The following is a 27,080-nucleotide window of genomic DNA, read 5'->3' on the forward strand; positions in this document are numbered from 1 at the left end:
ACTGAGAGCATGTGCTGCCTGTGCACATCTGGGCCTTCCCGAGTGATCTGCTTCCCGGTGCAGCGCTCTTGACCCCCATGACGCGCACAGCCGCTGCATAGGAAGCCCAGAGGGAGCGTGTGCTTTCTGTTAACACTGCTCTGGTCCTCATCTTTTCTGGCCAGATTCCAAACTTTTGTTTTAAGGGGAGGGTTTTAAATGGAATTCTCTAAGCAAAATTGGGCAGTTTCATCTTGGAATAGGTTATCTGTACATGTTCTAATGTTTTGTAGAACACTTCCTGTTTAAATGTATTGATGTGGATAATATTAAATATCTTAATTATTTAAATCATTGTATTGTTTTTGAGAAGTTGAGGAATTACCATATACATTTACAACTTAATGACTTTTGTATTTTATTTTTCAAAATAAAAGCTTTAAATGTGTGAAGCATTCTGGTGGTTTACATGTTTTCATTACTGTGACTTCAGAGAAGCAGTAAGACCTTATCAGATGGTGACTGATAAACTGGAGTTTCTTCAGTTGGCTCTATTGCAGATAATTCCTTCTCTGCATCATAGCTTTAATTAAGTTTTTTATTTTAATCCCGGTGTAGTTAACACACAGTGTTATATTAGTTTCAGGTGTACAGTAGGGCGATTTGGTACTTCCCTACGATGCCCAGAGCTCATCGAAAGGGCTCTCCTTAATCTCCGTCACAGTTCATCCATCCCCCACCTCCACCTTTCTCCCCTCCAGTAACCATCAGTTTGTTCTCTAGAGTTAAGAGTCTGATTTTTGGTGTGTCGCTCTCTTTTTTTTCTTCATTCATTTGTTTGTTTCTTAAATTCCACACAGGAGTGGAATTACCTGGTATTTGTCTTTCTCTGACTTTGCTTAGCATTATACTCTCTAGCTCCATCCATGTTGTTGCAAATGGCAGGAGATCATTTTTTATAGTCAGGTAATATTCCATTGTTAGTGTGTGTGTGCCACATCTTCCTTATCCATTCATCAATTGATGGATACTTGGACTATTTCCATAATTTGACTATTGTAAAGAATGCTGCTGTAAACATTTGGGTGCATGTATCCTTTTGAATTAGTGTTTTTGTATTCTTTGGGTAAATACCCAGTAGTGTAATTATTGGGCTCATACTATTTTTTAAATTATTTTTATTAACTTTTTTTTTTAATTTTTTTTTAAAGATTTTTTTTTAATTTATCTGACAGATCACAAGTAGGCAGAGAGGCAGGCAGAGAGAGGCAGGAGGAGGCAGGCTCCCTGCTGAGCAGAGAGCCCGATGCGGGACTCGATCCCAGGACCCTGAGATCACGACCTGAGCCGAAGGCAGAGGCCTTAACCACTGAGCCACCCAGGTGCCCCTATTTTTATTAACTTTTAATGTATTATTTGCCCCAGGGGTATAGGTCTGTGAATCATCGGGCTTACACATTCCACCGGACTCATCATAGCACATACCCTCCCCAATGCCATAACCCAACCACCCTCTCCATAACTCCCCATCCCCCAGCAACCCTTAGTTTGTTTTGTGAGATTAAGAGTCTTACGGTTTGTCTCCCTCCCGATCCCATCTTGTTTCATTCTTTTTTCCTTTCCCTACCCCCCCCAACCCCCGGCCCTGCCTCTCAAATTCCTCATATCCGAGAGATCATATAATTGTCTTTCTCTGATTGACTTATTTCGCTCAGCATAATACCCTTTAGTTCCATCCACGTTGTTGCAAATGGCAAGATTTCATTTCTTTTGATGGCTGCATAGTATTCCATTGTGTGTGTGTGTGTGTGTGTGTGTGTGTGTGTGTGTGTGTGTGAGAGAGAGAGAGAGAGAGAGAGAGAGAGATCTTCTTTTTTGGGTTCATACTACTTTTAACTTTTTGAGGAACCTCCATACTGTTTCCTGCGGTAGCTGCACCAGTTTGCATTCCCACCAACAGTATACGAGGGTTCCTTTTCCTCCACATCCTCCCCAACGCTTGTCATTTCTTGTGTTTTTTATTTTAGCTGTTCTGACAGGTGTGAGGTGAGATCTCATTGTGGTTTTGATTTGCATTCCCCTGATGATGTGTGGTGTTAAGCATCTTTTCACATATCTGTTCGCTATCAATATGTCTTTGGAGAAATGTCTGTTCGTGTCTCCTACCCATTTTTAATTGAATTATTTGTTTTTTGGGTGTTGAGTTGTATCAGTTCTTTATATATTTTGGATACTAACCCTTTGTCAGATATGTCATTTGCAAATACCTGCTTCCATTCTGAGGTTGCCTTTTAGATTCATTGATTGCTTTCTTTGCTGTGCAGAAGTTTTTTATTTTGATGAAGTCCCAATAGTTTATTTTTGCTTTTATTTCCCTTGCTTCATGAGACATATCTTGAAAAATGTTACAGCTGATGTTAGAGAAATTACTGCCTGTGTTCTCTTCTAGGGTTTTTATGGTTTCGGGTCTCACATTTAGGTCTTTAATGCATTTTGAGTTTATTTTTGTGTATTGTGTAAGAAAGTGACTCAGTTTCATTCTTTTGCTTGTGGCTGTCAACTTTTCCCAACACCGCTTATTGAAGAGACTTTTTCCCATTGATGCAATTCTTTCCTCCTTTGTTGAAGATTGACATGCATCTTAACATCTTAAGATTTGGCTGTAATTTATTTCATAAAGACCTGCTATCATCCATTTGTCTCAAATCTTGTTCTGTTTCATGCCTACATATTACATTTAAGGACAGAGAAGTTTCTGTTCCCAGCTGTTTCCTGGAAGCCATTGTTCTACAATACAGAATGACCAGATACTAATAGTAATTTCTATTTATTGAGTGTCTTCTTATGTGTGTGAGGCACCAAACAAGATGTTTTATGTGTTTTCTTATGCCTGGCCTCAGAATTCTGCATCCTCTGGTCTTATCCATCAGCAAATAATATTTTCTACCTAGTCACTCAAGCCAGAAACCCAAGAGTCTTTTCTTCCCCTTTTCCCCCCATGTACAAGATCTTTGATTCTACCTTTAAAATATTTCTTGAGGGGCACCTGCATGACTCATTGGGTTGAGCCTCTGCCTTTGGCTCGGGTCGTGATCTCAGCTGTCCTGGGATTGAGCCCGGCATCGGGCTCTCTGCTTAGCGGGGAACCTGCTCCCTGCCCCCCACCCCGTCTCTCTGCCTGCCTCTCTTCCTGCCTCTCTGCCTATTTGTGATCTCTGTCTGTCGAATAAATGAATAAAATAAATAATAATAATAAATAAAAATAAAATGAATAAAATCTTAAAAATATATATGTGTATATGTATATATTTCTTGAAGCCATCTACTTCCTTTCAGCTCCACTGCCCCCACTGTAATGTAAGACAGTACCATCTCTCGCCCGACTGTTGCCGTAAAGAGCCTCCTAGATAATATCCCCTCCCTACTCTCCCCCCCAATTCTGTTTAGCACGGAGCAGAGTAATAGTTTTATAATGCGCATATAGTTATCCTTCCCCGTTACCCTCTCTCTCAGAATAGAATCCATGTTCCTGCCATGACCCAGCCACCACCCTTCTCTCTACCTCCCCCACCTCACCCCTTGTGCTCTAGGGTTCTTTGCATCTCCTGGAAACATACCAAACTTTTCCTGCCTCTACACATATTCCTCTCTCTGGCATGTTCTTCCCTTTGCTCTTTGCCTGAGGCCTCCTTCGCAGGTCTGGTCTCCATAAATTCCATTTCCTCAGAGGGACTTTTCCTGGCCCCTTGAACTTCAAAGTAGATGCCCTTCCTGCCTCTCTAATTCACAGTATCACCTTATCAGACTTCGCAGTTTTTAATCTGTTGCCTTTTTTTTTTTTTTAAATTATCAGTCTCCCGTACTGAGAGGTAAGTTCCTGGAAGATAGAGACTGTATCTTTTCTTGTCCCTTTTTGTATCTCTGACACCTAGCAAAGTGCCTGGCACATTCTAGGAACCCAGGAAAATACTTGGTAAATTATCAATTCTCCCAAAAACCTCTGGCATGTCATTTTACAGATGAGAAAACAGGCTTAGCCGGATCAAGTCCCTTGGATAAGGCTTAGGCAGTGCCATCGTGGTGAGCGGCACTTTAGTCCAAGCCTGACTTCAACATCCCTCCTTCCAGTCCACTTGCCCCAGGCCTCTCCCCTTCAGTTGGAAGTGAATACTGCTGACGTATCAATCCTTTGTTCAAAGCCTTCTTTGATTCACTGCTGCCTAACACATTGCCACTAAACCGTCCTGCCTCCACAATGTGACCTCATCACTTCCTCGTGTACGGTACGCCTCCTGCCTTCACTCCCTGCTTCTTCCAGATGCCTAGATACCCGCTCCCCTCCACCTGGGAGATCCCAGCTTCGTGAAGGGCTCAGCTGTATTCAGTGCCATTTCTCCTTAAACAACTGCTGCAACCACCAAATAGTAACAAAGTCAGCTTCAGCTTAATGTAATTGTGATTTGTTTACTACCTGTGTTATTCTCACATCATTAGCTTTGTAGGGAGGAGGTCACATACTCCTCCAGAGCCTATCTGAATGGGAGAGGAGGACTTTTTTTTTTAAAGATTTTATTTGACAGACAGGGACCACAGGTAGGCAGAGAGGCAGGCAGAGAGGAGGGGTGGGAGAAGCAGGCTCCCTGCTGAGCAGAGAGCCCTATGACGCGGGGCTCGATCCCAGAACCCCGAGATCATGACCCGAGCCGAAGGCAGAGGCTTAACCCATTGAGCGAGCCACCCAGGCGCCCCAAAGTGGGTTTTTTTTTTAAACCATAACGCAGCCTGCCTCCAGGACTGGCCCCAAAGGAGACAGGATTTCTATTTCCCACACCTGCCCACCCTAGAGACTCCAGTGTTACCGGTGGGCATGCATGGGAAAAGGGCAGAGAACCATGGCACAAAATGGCTGACTGGGGGAAAAAGGAAACTACAGCATAACTGGCCTGAAGAAGCAGATGCTGTGCTATTTCCATCCGTATTGACATTCCTTCTTTCACAAAGCTTCTTTCTTTCTGGCCCAAGCACATTTCTTTGTGCCCTATGAAGAAAAGTGTTTCTGTTTCCTGTCGACCTCCTCAATCACATGTATGAAGATGACCATCTATGAGATGTTGTGATTTGGTGAGATCAAATGGTGCTCCTGTTGACCAGTTGAAAGATGGCTGGAGTAAAATTTAAAAGGAGGTAACCAGAAGGGACCAGGTAGACATACGGCCTCTGACTATCCGAGAGCTTCCTGGAGCCGGCATAGCCATAGGCCGCAGCAAGCGAACCCACAAGGCCAGAGAGAGGCTAGTGTCCTTGGAGGCCACAGGAAGAGCTTGGAGAGAGCATCAGACATAAAAATCATCAAATTTAAAAATGAGAGGAAGGGGCGCCTGGGTGGCTCAGTGGGTTAAGCCGCTGCCTTCGGCTCAGATCATGATCTCAGGGTCCTGGGATCGAGTCCCGCATCGGGCTCTCTGCTCAGCAGGGAGCCTGCTTCCCTCTCTCTCTCTCTCTCTGCCTGCCTCTCTGTCTACTTGTGATCTCTGTCAAATCAATAAATAAAATCTTTTAAAAATGAGAGGAAAAAAAAACCCTCAGTAATCACTTAATCAAGTAATCCATCTAGTAATATTTAATCAAGAACTTGTCATGGTCCAGGCCCTGCGCTAACCATTTTATATGTTTAAAATAATTTAATTCTCATAATTACTATCTGAAGTATGTACTATGATGACCTACATTTTACAAACATTGGCTTGGGGGTAAAGCACGGAGTACAGCTAGTGACAGTCAGGATTCAAACATAGGCAGCCTGGCTGTGGAGCCAACACCCTAACCACTACCTTGCATCTCGATAATCATCTTTATACTAGAATAGACGCTTGCCAATAGCATTGAGTTGCAACTGTTTAAGTACCTCCCTTGTACTTAGTAATTTGCTGGGTATAATTGGGTGGTATGCCAGGAAGTACAGGCAGAGGACTGCCTTTAGGAATTTATGGTCTTGGTAAAAATCAAGGAAAATGCCCATAAAACAATTATTTCAGTTCTAACAAAATTTATGTAGTATCATCTACCAAAACCTAGCTAGTCAGTGATAGATAGGTAATGGTCTAGGCAAGATTCCATTCAGTGTTATGGCCAAATCTGTATTTCTGGAGGAACTATAGATCCTAGAGGAACTATAGATCCTGGAGCTGTCTGGTCTCTCCTCCAGAGGTCCGTATTTTCAGCATTGAGTTCCCTTTCCTGCTCGTCACTACCCACTGCCGTCTTCCACAGAGACTCTAGGTCTTTGTGTGAAGCAGAGCGCTCCCTTCTTAGTTATTCTGAATTGGGCAAAAGAGGTAATTTTTATTCATTTTGTGTTGAAATCCTAACAAAGCTGTTCATTATTTGAGTATTGGGCTGTGTGTGTGTGTGAGAGAGAGTAGTTTTGTTACAGATAAAAATAAATGACTTTGATTCTTCCTTTGGAGCTGATTATTACCGAAGATCCAAAATTGAATCATTTTTACAATAAAACCACTATTTTTGTTCTTATGTATTAGAAAAATGGCTTTAAGGCCTTACCTGAGAAAGCCTAAAATGCTCTCTACTGGTCAAACATGGAATGACTGCTGAACGTAGGAAAAAGTTTTCAAGCTGAAAAAGAAAAAAGGAAATACTTCTCGCATGTGTGCAAAGCTTTCTCTTAGAAACTGTCCATTACAGCACAGTTTATGGAAATAAAAAAGCTTAAGCAATCTAGCAAAAGGGCGTGCTGGTTAAATGAATTGTGGTATATCCACATAATAGAACTCAGCTAATAAATATATTATAGAATAAGATTTAATAACACAGAAAAATGTTCATGTTACATTAAGTGAAAACTTGAGATCACAAAGCTCTTTATTATGATCCCATTTTTATTACTTAAAGGATAGGCAGGAAACTAAATAGAATAGCTAAATTGATAAACTGAAAGGATGTGTTCCAAAATGTTAAGTGTTATGTCTTGGTGGTGGAATTATGGGGATTCTTGTTTTTGTCTTTCTGCTTAACTCTGTTTTCCAAACATGCTATGATCAACATGAATTATTTTTGTTAAAAAGCAAACAATGAATTATTATTACATTCTTAGAGCTCATTAGTTTATGAAAAAGAGACATGGAAATTATTTACAGGAAAGGTTTCAGAACGTCAGTGGAATGGACAGTTTCATGCCATTTCAATAGTGATTTATTTCAGTCTACATATTTTCTAAGAATGTCATCATCTCTAAATACTATTTTGGGGCCTCCATATTCTGGGAGAAGAACTTTATCTCCCAACTTTCAGGCTAATTGGTTGAATCTCTCCACATTTTCCTTTAGAGCCTGATCAACAGCTACTACTGTTGCCTACAATACTTTCCTTGAGATTTTTCTGGAAGCAAATGCTTCCTTTTGGTTACAGTTTTGGCTGCACTCCTTGCAACTAAACTTAAAGAGGGTAAGAAAACTTTCTCAGTGGCTGTCCTGCAGTGACTGGCTGCCAGAGTTCCTACTCTGCGCTCATGGCGCCACCACAAGGAGACCCCCAAAAACAATACTTTTTTTTAAAGAAATAAGAGACCAAACCGCCTAATCCTACAGGTAAAAAAGAAACAAAAAATTGGGGTCTTAGTAGTGCAACTTACCCAAAACTACACATCTAGTTAGGTGTAACATTGACTTTCAGTTCATTTGTTTTCTAGTAAGTCTCATTTATCCAGCCTTCAGATGATTAGTTGGGAATATTAAACTGAAGACATGGCTATTTGTTGTTCTTCACAAATAAATAACAGACTTCAATCAGAAATGAAGCAGTCTATCAGCCATTTGGATGTTTGGACGGAGCACATTTGAAAAGATCACAATGCATTTGGATGCATGTATTTAAATTACATGGGGCTGGCAAGTTAGAGCCAGTGAGGCAAGTCTGGCTACATGTGCTGTGTCTGTCTTGTCTGTGGCTGCTTTCTCCCTACAGCTGCAGGCTGAGCAGAGACAAACTATATGGTCTGCCAAGATGAAAATCTTCCTCTGTGTCACTTAATAGAAAAAATACACAAACCCCTGCTCTTAGAGATTATTTTAATCCTATCCTGCCTCAGGATATTTAAATATTTCATTACACCTTAATGTCTCTAGCCAACCAAAGGGGCTCTCGGCCAGCAATTCCAAGATATGTCAGAACAAACATCAGAGCCAAACCCAACAAAGTCTCTGAGCGGATTGGGATGCCTAGGAAGACAAAGAATGTAGAATGGAGGAGAGGCCCCAAAAAAAGGCAACAGCAGGAGACAGGGTGCGTTTTCTCAGGTGCAGGGTTATGTTTCCCCTAAATTCTTTTTCTACTTGCTAGAATCATATGAAAGTCATAGGTATTTAAGCTGGGAAGTGCTTAACCCTGAAATGGTAGACCAGTGAAAATGCCACACAAAGTGGGCATGAGGTGGGAGGGAGAACTGGGGACATGGCTCCATTACATTCACCCACCAGATTTGACCAAAACACTTCCAGAGGTGACTGGAACCAGCCTCACTTAGAGACATAAGATACGAGAAAGTAACATGCAGCAGTAGGTAGGACAATGACGGACCTTCAAACCACATTCATGAAACACCATTTTCATGGAATTCTAGATGTTATTTTTACATTTGTTGCATATGTTATTTTTGTTTAAATTATAACTAGTAAGTGAAAATATACGCAACACTCATCAAAAGCCTACATGTAAAGAGCTTGGGATAAGAGTCCTTCAGGGCCCGTGTCATCTTGCACGGTGAAGATGTCCACGGTCACCAGTGTGAACCCCAAACCAAAGAGCATTCCCTTAGTGTTCACTCCTAGGACTTCTTACAGCTTGACGGGAACTCCTTCCCACCAGCCCAGAGTGATGGCATTCTGGAATTCCCTACCTCTTTGATATTAAAAACAGCAATCCCTATATACTAATATAATATATACAATATTATATATATAATATATAATATTAACCCTATATACTAATAATACCAATAAAATACAAGAGGAAAAAGTATATGGCGGTAATAATTTGAACGTGATCACCACATAAATTTCTTTTGGCATTCATCTATTGAGTTCCTGTGTGCCGTGCATTGTACCGGACCTTGGAGATATAGTAAGACAACAAAATGGATGCCTCCACTCTGCTTTTTGACATCCAGGAAGATATATACTAGGAAGTCTGCTACAGCCACAGCAAAAAGGAAAAGTTTCAACACTTCCACATTTGAGCTTGCCTCCCAAAAGGGAAAGAATCATGGCCTCCGAATCAGTGTTCACTTTCCCCCTCCACATGTCAAGTGCACTGATCTTGGTGAAAATTAGGCCATGCGTGGAATCCAGGATACAAGGTACTCTGGGAAAAGTGGCTTTTAGATTTCAAGCTTCTACCATTCAGTGAGGCACATTTGAGAGGGACCAGAAAAGCAGTAAGAGAGCCAGTGTGAACATTGGTCACATTTTCCAAGCAGATGATAGGAAGAGAAGTCCAGGGGAAGGAATAGAGGTGGGTAATGAATGGAGTGCACCAGAGGCTGGGGGAGCGCTGAGCTGGATTGAGAGCAAGTGGGCCATTAGCCAAGGTTTTGTGCCTTTGGAAGCTGTTGGCAAACAAGGCTGTTGGCCTTGTTTCTCAAGGCTGGGAGATCAAGGGAAAGCCAACCTTCTAACCCCGTCCTCTCAGTCATATTTCTCCCTTTGTGACAATGGACAAGAAACAAGGAGTTGAGCGAGAATTGGAGGAAATAAAAGAGGATGGAAACATTTGGTGGGAAGATGCTGAGTCTGGTTTTGAACTGAATTGCCCTTAGGGACATCCAGTTAGAGATGTGAAGCAGTTTTATGTAAGGTAAGGGTATGAAGTTCAGGAGAAACAACTGGGTTGGAAATTTAAATTTGAGGAACTTTAACATATAGATGGTGGTAGAAACCATGGGAGTGGACAGAATCACCTTGAGAGTGTATGTAAAACAGGAAAGAAGAAAGCCAAGTGCTAATTCAGGATGCAACAGCTCTGAAGAGGTGAAGGGTGAATGAACCATACAAAGGAGATGGGAAAGAGATGGAGAGGAGAGACGGAAGAGGCTCATGAAATTCAAAGGAGGAAGAAGGGGTTTTAAGAGAGAAACTGGTCAACAGTGGCATGCTTCAGAGAGTTCAAGGACAGATCGTTGGGCTTGGCGATTAGGCCACTCTGATCTTGGGGACAGCAGTTTCAGGAGGGTGAGAAGTCTACCTTGCGATGGGAATAAGGAAGTGGAGGAAGCAGCAGGGACTCTTGTCAGGATACTGGCTATGAAGAGACGGAAAAAGAAGGTGTGCAGCCTAGAGAAGGATGCAGCACTGAAGAAGAATTTGTATTTATTATGATGGGAGAAGCTGGCACATAAAATAGCCTGTAGCAAAAGAAACGATCTAGAGGAAGAGACTGAAAATTCAGGAGAGAAAAGGGCTACCGGATGGAGCAAGTGCAATCCTGGAAAAGTCAGAGCCTGCTTTGGAGACTTAGCCTCAAACCCGGAGAAGAAGGTTAACGTGCAAGGGAGATGGTAGGAAGTGCAGGGAGTTCTTTAGGCCTGATAGCCTCATTGCTCTATGCAGTAAAAGCCAGACTGCCATTTGCTGGAAGGAGGAGCGATTTCCTGGGGTGCAGAGGGATCTTGGAAAGAATAATCAGATTGGAAATAGAAGAGGAAGCTGACTTAGATATTGATGGGTTTTATTGTGGTAAGCCTTTTGCAAGTCATACAAATATTCAAACACTGTTTGTACACCAGAAACCAGTATAATGTTATATGTCAATTATATCTCAATTTTTTAAAAAAGCGAGAGTGACTAGAAGAAACCATGGACAGATGGCCCAGTGGCACTGTTAATCATGCATTTATAGTGGTACCAGTTCACATGGTGATGGCACTCACCCAGAAGCAGAGCATGGAAGGCTGATGGGTTAATCTGGTGGATTTTGTCAGGTGCTGGAAAGGGAACACACAAAGGCATTCCTCAGGGAGATGCTTAAATAGATACACAGGATCTGGGTAGGATAGGGGAGAAGATAAAATGTCGGGCTCCGAGCTCAGAAGGGAGCCTGCTTGAGATTCTCTCTCCTTCACGCCCTGCCCCTCCCCCCATTCTCCCTCTCTCTAAAATAAATAGATCTTGAAAAAAATAAAGTCTAAAAACAGCTAAAATTAAACTGCATTGCTTGGAGATGTAGACGAGTGGTTAAGCTTGGAAAACAAGGAAAGGGTTGTCAGAAAAGTGAGGATGATGGTGACCTCTGGGAGAATGGAGGTTATCTTCACCAGGGAGGGACCCCTGGAGCATGTGGGGGCTGGCAATGTTCTGGCTCTCGATTGAGTTTCTGCTTTATAGTCACTCTTCACACTATACACATATGGTTTTGCATTTCTGTGTCGTGATTCCAAAGAAAGAGAAACCCGCATGGAGTAATACCGTATTTAGGAGAGGGGCAGGGAGATCAGGGGGCGAGTCCCGTGCAGCGCGGTGCTCCATGAGCCGGGAGCTGGGACAGGGTGTCGTTCCTGTTGTCCACGACTGCTGACGTGTGCGGAGTCGAAATGAAAACTAAGACGGCAACACGGAGAAGACGGGGGGCGCTTCTGTTTGTTTTCATCTCCTTTTATTTACTCCAGGAGACGGGACGGGGCGCGCAGATTCCGTGGCAATCAGTCCTCCGAGATCGCGTTCGGCGCGTCTCTCCGAGAGGCACGGGCAAGAGCAGCGGTCGCTCGAGTCGGGCTTGCTGCTTGGTTTGCCCTCGGAGAAGTGACCCCGGGGGTCCTGCAGGCGCCCCCGCCTCTGCACCGGCCTCGGCTCCGCACCCCGTCCCTCCCGACGTCTCGTGGGGCCTCTCCCCGCGGCGCTCCTGTGACCGGGCCTGGAAGCCGCCGCACGGTCGGGTGGAGACGCCGCTGCCCGCCAACCGCCCTGCGGTGCGGGAAGGCGGCTCCGGACCTTCCCGCTCATTGTGCAGGGCCGCCCCCGGGCCGCGGCCCCTGGAGCTCCCCCGCGCACGCGGGAAGGACCGGGAAACCCCGTTCCCACGGGAAGGTCCGCGGCACCGCGGAGCGAGAGCTGCAGCACAGTGCGAGCGCCGGGCAGGGGTGGTGGCCGCGGGCCTCCCTGCGTCCTGACGGGCTCCCGGGGCCGTCTTCTCACCGCTCCGCGCAGCCCCGCTTCCGGAGCCGGAGCCACCCCCCTGCCAGCCGTCAGTCCCGCGGCCTTCTCGGGCGGATTCCCGAGACGGAACTCGGTTTCTCCGCGTCCGCGCTCTCCCTTCCCTGGTTCCTGCCCGACTCACGCGGGACGTGCGGGGAGCCCAGGCTCGCCCCCGTGGGCCCCGTGCCCGAGCCGCGCTCCTCCCGCACCTCAGCGGCCGCCGCCCCCTCCCGCCTCACCTCCCCGTCCTCCGCGCTTCTCCCGCACCTCAGCTGCCTCCGCACCCGCCCACCTTACCCTCCGCGTCCTCCGCCTCCTTCCGCACCTCACACCTCATTGGCCTCCGCCCCTTGCCGCCGCGCCCTCCGCGCCCTCCGCGCTACTCCCGCACCTCCACCGCGGCGGCCTGCTCTCCCCGCCCCGGGCCTCCCCGGCTCTCCGCGCCTCAGGGGGCCCAAGGCCGACGGCGCCGCCCACAGATCAACCACTGGGCCGCGGGCCCTGCCTGCTCTCCAGCGAGGAGGCGCCGACCCCGACGCGGGCACCACCCTCGGAGCCAACGAGGAGAGCCCGCGTAGACGCGGCGGCCGCGCGCGCACCCGCCCTGCGCGCCGAACGAGAGTGGCGGGTGGAGAGGGCGCGTCCGCTGGCCTTACGACCAATCAGGGCAGGGCGGGCCCGCAGCCCGGCTCCCGGTGGCCACTCAGGCGCAGGCCGATGCGTTGCCTGCTCTCGGACTGGACGAGCTTCCTGCCAATCAGAGGCGGGGCAAGAGGCGCGTCGGCCAATAGCAGGAGGCTGCCGGGTCAGGCCGGTGGCCCAGCGGCGCGCGCGGTGGTCGGCGAGCCGCTCGGCGCTGAGGGAGTGGCTGCCCCCGCGCCCCCGCACCCTGCGCCCTCGGCCCCCGGGGCCCGCCCCTCGGCCGCGCCGCGTCATGCCTGGCGCTGCTCGGCGCTAGTGCCCGGGCCGCCGCCGCCCGCCCGCAGCCGCGCCCACTGTGCAGAGCCAGAGGGATGGTGGCAGTCACGGGGCGGGAGCCAGACAGCCGTCGCGCGGACGGTGCCATGTCCAGCTCCGACGCCGAGGACGACTTCGTGGAGCCGGCCACCCCGACGGCCACGCAGGCGGGGCACGCGCTGCCCCTGCTGCCCCAGGAGGTACCCGGAACGGGGCGTGGGAAGGGGCGCAGGGGAGAAGCCGGGGCCCCGCAGAGCTGACCGCGGGGCGTGAGCAGGGCTGCGGCTGGGGTCAGAGGCCGGGACGAGGGCGGCGCCCGAGGAGCTGCGCCTGCCCCCCGCCCCCCTTCAACGCACCCGGGGTGTGTCCCCCGGCCCAGCCCCCGCTCTCGGAATTCACGGACCGCACCCCGCGGCCAGTCCTTAGAGGACGGAGGAGGGGCCGAGGGAGGGGGCCCGGGCGCCCCGAGAGGGGAGCGTCTTGTAGGAAAGCCAAGAGGCGGCCCTCGCGGTTGCCCAGACCTGCTGCCGCGCTGGCCCATGCAGGGACGCAGCCCGAGGATCGAGGATCGGCGTGTCCGCCTCCACCTGCGGGCCGCGGGGCTTTCCTCCCCGCCCCCGTGCCGGGGGCTCCTCCTGGCTTCGTGTAGGAGCCTCCGGAGGGGAAAAGGGGAAGGTGGGGCCTCCCGGCCCGGCAGGACGAGACTAGGAGGAGCTGCGGCGACGCTGCGGGAGGGAGGCCGGGACGCGTGCAGTCCCGGGAGGAGGGACAGCTCCGGGGGGTGGGGCGGGGCCGGGGGGGGGGTGGCCGGTCCCCTCGGGACTGGAAGCTACGCTCGAAGCATCCCGAAACGCCTGTGACCACGAGCCAAACCCTGCGGGCATCTTCGCAGCTAGGAAAGGAAAGGACCTCTGCGGGGTCATCTCGTGGGCACTGTCACCGGGAAGGCGGCGTGGTCTGCGAGCGGGAGCGCAGGACCCGCGCCAGGCCCGCTGCCCGCTGTGGGGTCCGGCACGCTGCTGGACCGCTTTCCTCTGCGCCCCAGTCTTCAGCTCTGCTATGGAGCGAACCCCCGGACTGGCAGGAGATGCCCTTGGAAGAGGTCCCGAGAGCTCCAGAGTGTGGAGTCTCGTTATCCCGCGGCAGCACGGGAGGAGCTGCGGAGTGCGTAGAAGGCACCTGCTGCCCTTTGGCTGCCGAGTGACAGGATGACAGGGCACCCACACAAGAGCTGCACCCGCCTTTCTGTCCTGTTCCTTCATCATTCGTTCATTCAGGGCGTGTTTGGGTCCTCACTGCGCCCCGGACACCGCGTGGGGCCCCGGGTGACTTTGACGGAATGTGTTGGGGTCCTACTGTGTTTCACAAAGAATTTGAAAACATATTATTTCACTTATATGTGGAATCTACAAAACAAACACACAAAGCATAAATAGATTCATAAACACAGAGAACTAACCAGTGGTTACCAGAGGGGAGCGGGGGTGGAAGGATGGGCAGAGTGGCTGAAGGGGACTGGGAAGTGCTGGCTTCCAGGTACGAAGTGAATACGTCACTGGGATGAAAGGCACAGAATAGGGATATAGTCAATGATCCTGTAATAGTGGTATCTGGTGGCAGGTGGTAGCTGCGCGTGTGGTAAGCGTACCGCACGGTGCAGACCCGCCAGATCACTGTGCCGTACACCCGAGAACTAACGCAACCTTGTGTGTCAGCTACACCTCAAAAAAGAGTGGGGAAAAGATGGAACTGGAAAGCTGGGGGAAAGGACTCTGCAGACAAAGGTACACGGGAGCCTGAGAGATGTTATAATACTGAAAAGTATGCACTAGTATAGAATTTTAGTCAAGCTGGAGGTTTGTGGGAAAATTAGAGAGAACTGGCTTCATTTCTTTAAAAACAACAAGCAGTGAAAGATATCCCCTCCCCCCTAACGGGTGCTGAGCATTTTACCCAGAGCTGCTCTGGGCCATTCTATACCGTCATGCCCTGTTCCTCCCCCTGCCCATACCTCCGGAACCTGAGCTGGACCAGGCACTGATCTCGCTATATGGTTTAAATAGGAGAGAAGCAGTGAGGTAAAGTGAATGGGGAGTGGATGTCTGGAATGATCCACGGCCATCTGGGAGCCCTGCTGTGGGTGGCCTCGTGATTAGTGAATGAGATGCTGCCCTCAGGAAGCTTGGGTTCTAGAAAGGAGGGCTGACAGGAGTACATAACTGCCAGCCTGCCCTGTGGCATGCCAGGCACTACAGAGAGGAGAGCGTGGCACATGGTGGAGGCACAATGGAGGGTGACTCATTAATTAACTCGGTCTCGGGGGCAAGCGGGGAACAAAGCAGAATGCTCACAGAATCAGGAACCTTAAAGAGAAGCTTCTAGAGTGAACAGATGACGCTAACTTATACGGTGCCCTGGTGTGCATTAGATAAAGGGCACACAGCTGGGCTGGCAGATCACTGGAAGACAGGTGCCCTTGTGCAGTGAACAACACATACCACATTCAGGGCAATTGCATTTGCTAGATGGACAGAGGGAGACTGGGAAGAACATTCCGGACAGAGAAGACAGAATAAGCAAGGACATAAAAATGGTAAATTCATTCTAGAGCAGAGATAGTAGAACTGGGGTGGGGAGCCCTGATTGAATGGTATTGGGGAACAGTGGGGTCGCCTTGGCAACTGAGGAGTATGGGGGAAGGGGGCGACAGAGGAGAGCATTCAGAAAGACTCCCGTATTTTAGCCTTGGGTACCTGAATGGTGCAGCACTAATGAGACCCAAGGAGACGCAGACAGAGCAGCCCCTGCTCTCATTCCCCAGTGCCTGGCTGAAAGTGCCGGTGGTTCCTTTCCAGTTTCCTGAGGTTGTCCCCCTTAACATTGGAGGGGCTCACTTCACCACACGCCTGTCTACACTGCGGCGCTATGAGGACACCATGCTGGCGGCCATGTTCAGCGGGCGGCATTACATCCCCACCGACGCCGAGGGCCGGTACTTCATTGACCGGGATGGCACGCACTTTGGGTATGTTTATCCCTCTGTGATCAGCTTTGTAGTCCTAGTAAGTGTCCTGGGCTTCAGTATGGGGCGTTAGTGTCTTCTACAGTACCTAGAAGAGGAGATAACAAATGTGCTGCTGGAATTTAATAAATGTGTTTGCTGAATGAGATAAAAAAGATAAATTGTTATTTTCCCAGAGGAGATGAGGACAGCCAGAGAAATCCCAGGTGACACCCAGTGGCTGCATGTGGTGGAACTGCTTCTGTCCTGTGAAATTTAATGCCAGAAAGTTGTCATCTGTGTGGAATAGATGTGATCCCACCAGGAGGTGGGGGAGTTCCAACACCGCTTCTTGGGGGAAATCCTCAGATTCAGATTCTGGGGCTCCACATTGCCATTAGGGAGGGACATGGTGTGTGACCATGGTCGTCAGACTTCCTTCAATACTTTAAAACAAATGAAAAAAAAGGTGAGGGAAGGGCCAATATGTGATTGCCATCCTTTAATTTTGCCAAGAAAAGTCTTTACAAAAAAAAAAAAAAACCTTTAATTGTGAGTGTCATTTTAATACTAAAACATGGAAAGACACAATCTCAAAAAAGAAAATAGACCTTCGCAAGAAAGGACTTCTGACACCTCACACATAAACAGTTTAAAGACTTTATGTTTTAGTTTCCTTATTTGTGAAATGAGAAATAATTGTGGCTGCCTCGTAGGCCTGCCACGCCGCTTACATAATCTGTGACCTCTGGCCAGGTCCCTCCAGAGCATGTGGCGAAAGCTCTTTGGCCCTTCAGTCCAACTTTGGAATGACTAGAGAACGAACGTGGTTCTCGACCTTCAACAGATTGCCTAGGGAGGCAGAAACTCTCCAGCCACTACATCTTCGTGCTGGCCTCTGATTCGGATTGCCCGCACTGGGAGAAGGGTCATTTTTACCCTCAGAAAGGAGTCTCTGGTCAAACAATTTACTTTGAACCATCTGGGTGTCCCCATTGGGCTGTCAGCTGCCTCCGATGCTGAGAAAACAAAGTGTCACATCGCTCTGCAGAGCTATAAAAAGATTTTTGTTTGCAGGCTGTTTGGGGGAGGAAAGTGCTGGCCCCAGCTGGCAGCTCCCACAGTACTCTTAGCTGGGCCTTGCCCCAGGGTTATGTTTTTCAGAGCAGACCAAGGTTTGCTTAAGATCCTAGAGCGCTAATTTGGAAAAGGGTTGTGGGGAGGAGGAGCAGGGTTTGGCTCTAGGTTGATGTGCCTGTGCCCAGGTGGCCTTAGCTGGAGAGGGTCAGAGGCAGGCAGGGGTGTGGCAGAAAGCAGGATATTGTAGCATTTATCCTCGGGCTGCTGGACTCCGTGGCCTATGACTCATCAGCAGATGAAGTTGCCTAAAGACTCAGATAAAATAGTACAGGTGTTTAAGGCATTTGGTCAGGTACATTTCTCTGCTGGTGTGGTTCCTGTGCTCCCAGAACCCACCATGAAGACTGCTTGATGAGTGAAACACTTGGGACTGGAGTCTGACCACTTTGGATATGGGCTTGGAGTCAAGCAGGTCTGCATTTGGGCTCCTGCTAGCTGTGGCTCCTTGAGTAAGAGTGTTCTTTAACTTCTCCGAGCCCCTCTTTTTCCTCATTTATTAAGTGGACCCAAAATGGCACTTACTCCACAATGTCATTGAAGGGATTCAATGGGATAACACATGGACAATGACTGACACAGATCAGGACTTAGTTAGTGTTAGCTGGTATTACATCATGGTCATAGACTACTACTGAGGCAACATCTTGATCTTGGGGTTTACTCACACATCTTTACAGACAAGACTCGCCCACACCTACCAGTGAAGGATCTGATTACTCTTAGCACTTAAAGAATCTGAAGATAGAATTAAAAGAACTGAATTTTTATTTTAAGAAAATGCAGTATGTGATTTTATTCACCCAAGAACCAGTTTGTTCAGGTGTTGGGGGTAGTCATTTGATGTCTTTGTAGCTACAAGATAAGACTAATGGCGAGGATGTACAGAAGATGGGGAACCCTTGTACGTTGCTGGTGAATATGTAAAACGCTACAACCATTTTGTTAAGCACGCACTTCACCTTACAAGCGAACAGGTGTACTCCTAATACATTCCCAGGAGAAGTTGATACGTGTGTCCCCAGGAAGTCTTATACAGGAATGTTCATAACAGCTTTACTCATAAGAGCCCCAAACCGGGAACAACGCAACTGTCCATCAGCAAGAAAATTGGTAAATAAACGACAGGCTGTCCATTCAGTGCCGGGCCACCTCATTTGTCACACACGACGTATGGAATGAATCTCAGAAGCATTCTGTTGAAGGAGAGAAGGGAAGCATAGAAGAGAACGTACTGTGTGCTTCCGCTTATATGAACGTCAAGATGAGGCAAAAGTGGTCTTTGTTGATAGAAGAATTTGGGGCTTGAATGGGAAGAGGCAGAGGAAAACTTTAAGGAGATGGAAATGTTCTGTATCTTGGTGTAGGTGGTGGTCGTAATCAAACTGTATACCTTGATTGCGTATTAACTATACCTCAATTTAAATATCTAGATTAAGGAGCCCAGAAATCACATCTTTCCATTATTCCTATGTATACCCAATAATAACAACACCTAATAAAAATAAAAAATATACCTAATAGTAATTTTAATAGTAATGACGCTGATAATAAGAGCTGCTAATGCATACTGAGGGCTTACCCAGTGCCAGGTATTTTCCAGGCACTTTTTATCTATAAACTCACTGAATCCCTTGATCCCATTATGGGGTAGTTTTTTTTCTTTTACAATTTTCCCTCATTTTACAGATGGGAAAATCAAGGCACGGAGAGGTTAGGTTCACTTACCCAAGATTACGCAGCTGGTAGTCTGGTTCCAGATTCTGTGCTCTAACTACCATGTGTCACTGCCCAGGTGCATTAGCTCCTTCTCAGCACCTCTCTTTCCTTCCTGCTCAGAGATGTGCTGAATTTTCTGCGCTCAGGCGACCTGCCGCCCCGGGAGCGTGTACGGGCTGTGTACAAAGAGGCCCAGTACTATGCCATCGGTCCCCTCCTGGAGCAGCTAGAGAACATGCAGCCTCTGAAGGGGGAGAAAGTGCGCCAGGCATTTCTGGGACTCATGCCCTATTACAAAGGTGAGGGGTCAACTGCCCAGGGTGGTCAAGGTGTGGGAAAGGAGGGTTGAAGGCATCTGTCTGGGCCCAGGTCTTCACCAGAAGAAGTGGGTCTGAGATTCATCTGCATTGCTCAAGGTTGGAGAGATTCCTGCTTCCCTTTCTGCCCTCCCCTCCCAGTCACACTGGGACGATTCAGGTTAAATAGGACCCACTTTGCCTATGACATCATCAAATCCCATTTCAAAAGGATTGTCCTCATTCCATCGTTTTGGTTTCCTTTTGCCATGGTGATCCATGATCCCTGTTTAAGTCTACATCCTTCATGAGCCCAAAGAGTCCCTTCCCCAGGATCTCTCTCCCCTGTTGGATCGTGCCTTCACTGGGGCTCTCTCCGTGTGCCCTGACCCTGCCTTTCCCGCGCCCCAACCTCCTGACCCTTGTCCCACTGACGGTGCCATCTTCACCCCCACAGACCATTTGGAGCGGATCGTGGAGATTGCCCGGCTGCGTGCGGTACAGCGGAAGGCCCGCTTTGCCAAGCTCAAGGTCTGTGTCTTCAAGGAGGAGATGCCCATCACCCCCTACGAGTGTCCGCTTCTCAACTCCCTGCGCTTCGAGCGGAGCGAGAGCGATGGGCAGCTCTTTGAGCACCATTGCGAGGTGGATGTGTCTTTTGGGCCCTGGGAGGCTGTGGCTGATGTTTATGACCTACTGCACTGCCTGGTCACGGACCTCTCAGCCCAGGGCCTCGTCGTGGACCACCAGTGCATCGGGGTGTGTGACAAGCACCTCATCAACCACTACTACTGCAAGCGTCCCATCTATGAGTTCAAGATCACGTGGTGGTGAGTAGCCCTGCTAGGGACAGAGGCCTGTCAGGGAGGGCGTCTGTTCTCTTTAGTGGCTCTGGGAGTAGGATCCTGAGAGGGACACTAACTGCCCCAGACCCGCTGAGGTGAGGACCAAGTCCTGAGGCACAGCTGCAAGGGGAAGGAGGTCTCCTGGCAGCTCCAGCCTCCCGGCTGTACCTTGAGGTCAGGCTCAGGGCTTATGGCCCGGAGGGACTTGCACCCGCGCTCTCCTGACCTTTCCTCAGGGCACGGCAGTCTTTTCCTGAGGCTGATGGGGTCTGGCGAGCTAGGGCTGGACCAGGAAGTCCAGAGAGGTTTTGTCACTCTCCTGGTCTTGCAAGAGAGTTTCTGCCCTTAGTGCCACGTTACCAGACTAATAGAGGCATGATCCCTTCCTCAGCCCTGTTCGAGGGCACCCTTGCGTGCGCCTAGCACACAGGTATGAACACGGATTGCGATGGGGGTTACCCAAGGACCTACCCCACAGCCCCTGACTGAAGGAGAAGCATTTTCTCTCCCTCTTCCCCCAGGGATAGTTCCAGGCTTTGTTTTAGGATGTGGAGAGACTCTTCCTCCTGAAACATAGTCTTCACCACCTTTTGGAGATGTAACCATAGTTGCCAAAGCCGTGCACCAGGTTGGCCTTAGAAGAGCACAATGTTTACAGCCCTGCCTTAGGGCCGCAGCTTCTCCTACCTTCCACCAACCTTCCTTGCTTGAAGGGTTATCTTCTCAGGGCTGTAATGTAGACTTCAGAGGTTCCTTTCGAAGATTCCCTGAGTCAAGCAGGCAGGTTGCCTAGATCTTCTGTTATCTTTGAGATGTAACATCCTTTCTGGAGGCTCAGAATATCTCTTTGGCTGCCATTTCATGTGTTAGCATCCAATTTGTGGTGAACCTCTGTAGATAGGAACCCCCTCTTTTTTAAACCCTGCTGCTTTACCCTGCTCACGTTCTCCTAGGAGAAGTGTCTGTTCTGAGGAAGCAAACAAAGGCTTGGGTGGGAGGCACAGCTATACCAGGAGCTGTAGGACAGTTGTAGCAAACCTCCATCACGCTGTACTCTCCACATCTCAGACAGAGAAAAAGATCCACAGGGTCCTGCTCCCACTGCATTTCCTTCTTGCTCCGTCTTCAGACCAGGGCAGTTAAGCAGGCGGTGGACATGCGTCTCCTGAAAGAAGAGCTGCGCGGCACCAGCAGTGGGAACGTAACATTCCTGTGCTTCATTAAGGGCTTCTCCCTGTGATCATGACTTGTGCTTGACGGTCCTGGGTATTTGTTAGGGAGATTTTTTTATATGTAAAACACAGGTAAGGACAGCCTCATTGGTCTCAGTCCTACAAGACCAGATTGATGAGGTAGGGGGAGGGGGAGCTGAAGATGTCTGCATCCTTCTGAGGAAGAGAAGGCCAAGTCCTGGGACCTCGCTGAACCCCTCAGTGGGGCAGTGATCTCCTGGCCCTCTGTGGAACGGGTTGCGGGGCGCAGTTTTGCACTCCCACGTCATGTGGTGGAACAGAGGTCCACACGGTGTTCTAAGAGGAAGGTAAAGTCAGTTGTTGAGCTTCTGAGATATGTGTTCTCTCTGTTGTTCTCATCCACAACTGAATCATCACTGTTCTGGAGTTGATGTCCCTGCTTAAAGCTTACTCCAACAACATGGCTCTTGTCTTGTTCTAATAGAAGTCCTTCACTGAATTTGCTCCGATCGGTGTTACTGCCTAATGCAAACTCATTTTTGGACAGACACTGAGGCAAGCTCTTCGGGAGAAAGCTGGTGTGAGTAGAAAGGAGACAATTAATCCCAGTGCTTTCGGTTATCTGGCCTTGGCTCCTTCTCGTTCCCACTGCTGGCACAGGGCATCACAGTATTTTGGTTAGAGTCCAAACATGGAAGACAGAGTGACTGGTAGGCTCAAATGTAAGTTTGCTCAAAGATAGGCCCTGAAGACTAGCTTAGGGCTACAGGAATGCTGGATGAGGACACTGTCCCCAGTCCCCTTGCTAGAGACACTCCTTTGGACCATCTGGCCCTGTGTTGTCCTCACAGTGGTGTACTCTGTGCCATTGTGGGAGAGACAAGGCTCTGGGCCAGTAGACCAGGCAGAGCAGGGATACTGGCAGCCAGCTTCGAGCTCTTTTCAAATGAAGTAAAAGAATTCAGTGGCCCAGTTTGGCCCTTCTCTGATGAGAAGCCAAGGCCAAGATGAAAAGTGCTTTTGGATGTGGTGGTTTGTGATAATGGCCTCCAGATAAAGGCCGTATCTGAGGAAGTGACTTTTCCCAGTTGGATCCCTTCTCAAGTCTAAATGGTCAGGTCTAGAGTATAAAAAAGGTTGGGTTAGGAAGGAGGGCTCCGAAGGATGAATGCTTGTTCCCAATCCAAGGGAGTACGTTTTCATAGAATTCTTGTGTGTAATATTGATGGGTTAAACCAAGTGCCTGCCTTTGGAGCTTCCGTTATGTTTGGCTTTGGGCACCTTTCTCCCTGGTGTCGTGCTCGCTGGCTGGGAAGGTGAAAGTTTTAGGGGATAGGGTTGTATGGTGCAATAGCAGCCATGACAAAATTCCGCAAAAATGAAAAACTTAATGGCAACAAATAAGATCGAAACAAAACCACAATGAAACATGACAGCACGCCAGACTGGAGGAGCTCTTTGGGTAACTCTCTAAATAGAAGAGATAGACGAATCGCCAGCATCCTTACTCTACCTCTGGGGTAACTCACGAGGCTGTCTATTGCCCATCCTGTGCAGAGAGTCAACTGTGCTCTGAAAGTTTCTGTTCTTTCTTCCTGGGGCTTAGGGTATTCTGGGAGCTGTTGGAGCCTTGTGCCTCAGGCTGGTCAGGTGACACAGCTTTCCTGCTCTGGGTTGCTTGTTGGGGACTAGAGGAATGACATTTGCAAGCCACAAAGTGGGGTGAGCCTCAATGTGCAACCTTGGTCCAAGCTGGATCCTGAAGAGGTTAAGACGAATGACAGCAGCAACAGAACAAAACTGCTTCACTGAGCATTTTGATCCCAGTTAGAATTTTACCTCTACCTGGGATCTGTCTGTATTTGATTCCAAGTGATTAAGCTTTCTTAGGTACCTTTCACTGGGGCTCGTTCATGAAGGCAGTGCCTGCCTTGTGATCCTTGAAAGGGGGAGGCTTTATTCATCAGAAGCCGGAGCGTGGGGACATGGGGTGAAAGAGGCACTTTTTGGAATTCTGGAAGAAACATATATGTACACATATGTTAACTGGGAGACGGGTGGGTTGGCAGGGTTGAGGAGGCGGGAACAAAGACTGGGTGTAGGAACCGGTCGCCTCTGGAACATGGGAGGTCACCTGGGCCCACTGTCTTCCTTCTGTGTGGTGGTAGGTTTGTGTACATGGTATAACACCTCCTGTGTTCATTCGCTGCCTGTCTGTAAGCGCTTTGGTGCATGGAGCCCCAGGACCCTCACATGGCATTAAAGTGAAGAATTAGAACCTGGGTGCTGTGCCTTTCTTTTTTAGGGACTTATTCTCATCTCTGCTCTGCCCCCACAGTGCTAGCAAACTATGTCTTGATTTCTCCTTGCAATGTGGTGTGTTTTGGGACGCTCAACGACATAAACCAGGCTCTTTTCCTGAGCTCGGCAGCCAAACTTCTGCCCTGGCTTGAAGTAAAAGGGACGTGGGCCCTGTGAAGGCCGTTCTGCAGTTACTCTAGCCTTGTCTCTGTTCCAGGTAGGAGTGTGCCCACCCAGTCTAGGCACAGAGCTCTCCCCTCTCGTGTTGAGAGGTCTCCAGGGGAAGAAGATACCACAGGTGCACAGTCACTTTGTAGCTCCCAACCACGTCAGGTGGTTCCTAAAGGAATCCCTTGTCATTCACCACTTCTTTCAAGGGAGAGAGAAATGGCTCTAAGCTTATGTGGGCCTCAGTGGTTAAGACCAGTCCTTGAGGAAAATGGACTTGAGTTGTTCTTCCTCTGGAAGCAGAGTTTGACACCTTCCTGGCTAATGAGTATCCTCATCAAGATGTCCCTTGGAGTCACTCCATGGATTAACCCAGAAAGGTGAGTCCTGACGTGCTGGGTAGCTATGCCGCCCTCCAACTGCTTCCTTAAATCTCCGATTATTCTGACTTTTAAAGCACTGCATCACCTGTGCCAAGTATGTCCCTGACCTACTTACTGTCATACGGTAACAATACGCCAGTAATTCTCAACGAGTGGAAACTGAAGCTCACAGAGCTGTAATTTCCTCAAGGGCACGCGGCTAGTAAGTAGAAGTCAGGATTCTGAGGGCCCTTTTCCAAAGTCCTCACAGGTATTCAGTGGGGCCCTCCCTTCTTGGCAGCTCAGTGTCCCACCTCTCAGGCTTAGGGCTTCACCTTGCTCACCCTGTGAAAATTTGACAGGCAGATGCTCTAGAAGCAATATTAGAAAGACTTTCTTTATGTGTAGGTTTTAAGTAATCCCAGAGCATTAAGGAGCCAGCTCGGGTCCCCAGTGTACTACCCTTCTCAGTGAGGGACACACGTTCACTAGGTGGAGAAGGACCCCGCTCGTGGGCAGTGATGGAGGCGAGTAATGGTCGCTACCTGGCCCGTAGGTGTGGTGAGATGATCTGGGATGGCTGAGTTAGACGCCTGCAGCCTCTGGGCCTAGCCACACAGATGTGCATCCTGGCCACGGGGGGAGGATGCCCCTGGCCTCAGGAGAAGAACTGAATGTAAGGCTTTTTCGTTTAGCTTAGGGTGTCTTGTGTGCCTGGCTTGGGTTTTTTGGCCCTTAGGCTCTGGGCCTATTTGTTCCTTTGTCACCATTTTGGAGATGACCTCGTGACTAGCTTCACTAACTTTTCCTTTTGATCTCTTTCACTTACAGCATGTTTCTTTCACTTTTGTTTACTTATCTTTGACTTCCTATCTTTTGATTCCTTACCATTTTGTTTTTCCTGTCATGTGTTTTAGTGTTCTCCATTTTTTTTAAACATAATTTTAAACTTTATATCTAACATAACTTTAAAATAAAGCCCCTATATAAATAGGATGCTAATGAAGGTAGTTCTTGTTCTGAGCAAGGGTAATTATATGCCTTTTTTTCCCTCCTCCAGTCATTTCTACAATGATCTTGTTAGCTGTGAACATTAGGTATCTCATTTTTCCCTTAGATGAATTTCTTCTTCTGAAGTCTAAATGCAAGGAAAAACTAACAGTCACTACAAAAGCCGTAGATCTGGGTTATCTATTACATCCGATGGCAGAGCTCTTCCCTCCCCCTCCAGAATGCCACCCTCCCCCATATACACACAGTAACAGTAAGTTCAGACTTAGGAACAAGGCAGTCCAGTCCTGACTGCTGAGGACTTCCTCCTTCACACGCTTGTTCTTCCTGAGCAGTGACATGATCTAAATATCCTGGGATTCCACCACCTCCAACCACCTGGAACTCAGTGGAAACAGGACTGTCGTGCACCAGGAAGAAGTCCGACTCAACTGCAGGGAAGACTTTGAATAGTCTTGAACCATCCAGAAGTACTTCATAGAAGGGACCCGTAATCAGACTGTGATGTACCTTTTCTGCCCTTCTGTGATCTCAGTGCCAACCTGAATCACCCTTCCACAAACCATGACTTTTAGAAGATTCTCCTAATGTATTACAGACCCTGGGTTTTTTCCTGTGTCATGTGATCGTGGCAGGTGGCCTAGCTCCAGTAGATCTTTTGAATAGATGGATACATACTTCTCCTTTATGATGGAAAAATTAAGAAATAGAAACCCAAAGCACCACAAAACTTAGAGCTTGAGCTCCATTAAAAGAAATTAATCAGTTAAGAGTTGGAATTGAAATCCTTACACCTCTATTATGTTTGTAAGTGGTTTGGATGGTATCATCAGGTTTAAGTCCAGAGAACGTGTAGCACCTTCTGTAAGTGCCGTTATTAGTGTGAGTTCCAGCATTACATCCTTGCCTTCAGCTCTGCCTCAGCTTACACTGCCCTGAGGACCCATCTGTCTATGCACCCATCTGTCGTGGGTGCCTACTGTCCCCACTCTCCCTGCGTCATCACCACCCCCCACCCCCAACACTCATGACAGCCCTGTCTTTGGCATCTTAAAGCTGGTTTAAAGGTACTTCTGGCTGTACCTCATCCAGCGTTTGGTAGCCAGCCCTGGCGGCGATGCTCCGTCCAGCAGTGTCCCCCTCTGCTTCTTAGGCAGATAGGTGCTCTTTGCACCAAGGTCCCAGATTTTCCGATTCAGCTTTCTTACCTGGCCTGCTAGGATTTGAAGAGCATTTTCAGCCCTTCTTTCTAAGCTCCATGTCTCCCGTGACTGCTTCTGCAATGGCAGCAGAGGATTCTTGCAAAGCCCCACCAAACAGATAAGTTAGCTTCACCCTCCTCTACCCTTGGAAGGGATAATCAACATACTTTTCCCAGAAACTGCATTCACCAAGAGTTTCCTAACAAAAATAGGGACGTCCCTGGTCAGCTGACCACATCACTATTGGCCGAAATGAGGATGACCTTATTCACTTGGCACTCCCAGAAAGTCAAGGCAGCACGTATCTGCCTTCAGACGTATTCAGGAAATGTTCTACCCAGCTGCCTGATTGTATACTTCCAAATACAGCTCTGTCTGGAAATTCCCGCTGGTTCAAAGAGGTAGGATGTTGAGGAATACCATCTATATGCCAGAATGTTCCACCACTTACACTGGCTGGGCCTTTAGCCCGGAGGATTCCACAGACATGGGATTTACTGTCTGGTTTTGAACCCTGTCAGAGCTGTGTTCTGCTGGGATGACAATCCTGACTCCTTGATGGCAGCAGCAGCCCTGGGATAACCTGCAATTGTGGACTGAGATCCAGACGTAGGATTTCCAGAAGGTTCAACCAAGGTATCCTCATGATAATGTATGAGAAAGTGATGTTTCTTAGGTGGAAGGTTCTCCAGATGCTCAACTACCCCAC

The 27,080-nt window shown here is 48.5% G+C and overlaps 1 protein-coding gene across 5 annotated transcripts; it reads left to right on the top strand.

Moving 5' to 3' along the window:
- Window positions 1-13,078: 13,078 nt before the first annotated feature.
- KCTD7 (potassium channel tetramerization domain containing 7) lies at window positions 13,079-25,971 on the top strand. Of its 5 annotated transcripts, XM_032872370.1 has the most exons (5): window positions 13,079-13,336; window positions 15,992-16,161; window positions 19,114-19,292; window positions 19,747-20,119; window positions 25,505-25,961. In XM_032872370.1, exons 1-5 carry the CDS (start codon window positions 13,193-13,195, stop codon window positions 25,515-25,517), a joined length of 879 nt encoding a protein of 292 aa, XP_032728261.1. In that variant the 5' UTR covers window positions 13,079-13,192; the 3' UTR covers window positions 25,518-25,961. The 5 variants fall into 5 exon arrangements, 4 of the variants coding, with proteins under 4 accessions (XP_032728261.1, XP_032728258.1, XP_032728259.1 ...); XR_004384372.1 differs by lacking the exons at window positions 13,079-13,336; window positions 25,505-25,961 and adding an exon at window positions 23,846-24,291 and having other exon boundaries at window positions 15,539-16,161; window positions 19,747-21,907; XM_032872367.1 differs by lacking the exon at window positions 13,079-13,336 and having other exon boundaries at window positions 15,539-16,161; window positions 25,505-25,971.
- The last annotated feature ends 1,109 nt before the right edge of the window (window positions 25,972-27,080 follow it).

Source organism: Lontra canadensis, unplaced genomic scaffold (assembly GCF_010015895.1).
Source record: "Lontra canadensis isolate GAN:19392208 unplaced genomic scaffold, GSC_riverotter_1.0 scaffold45, whole genome shotgun sequence".
Taxonomy (NCBI): Eukaryota; Metazoa; Chordata; class Mammalia; order Carnivora; family Mustelidae; genus Lontra; species Lontra canadensis.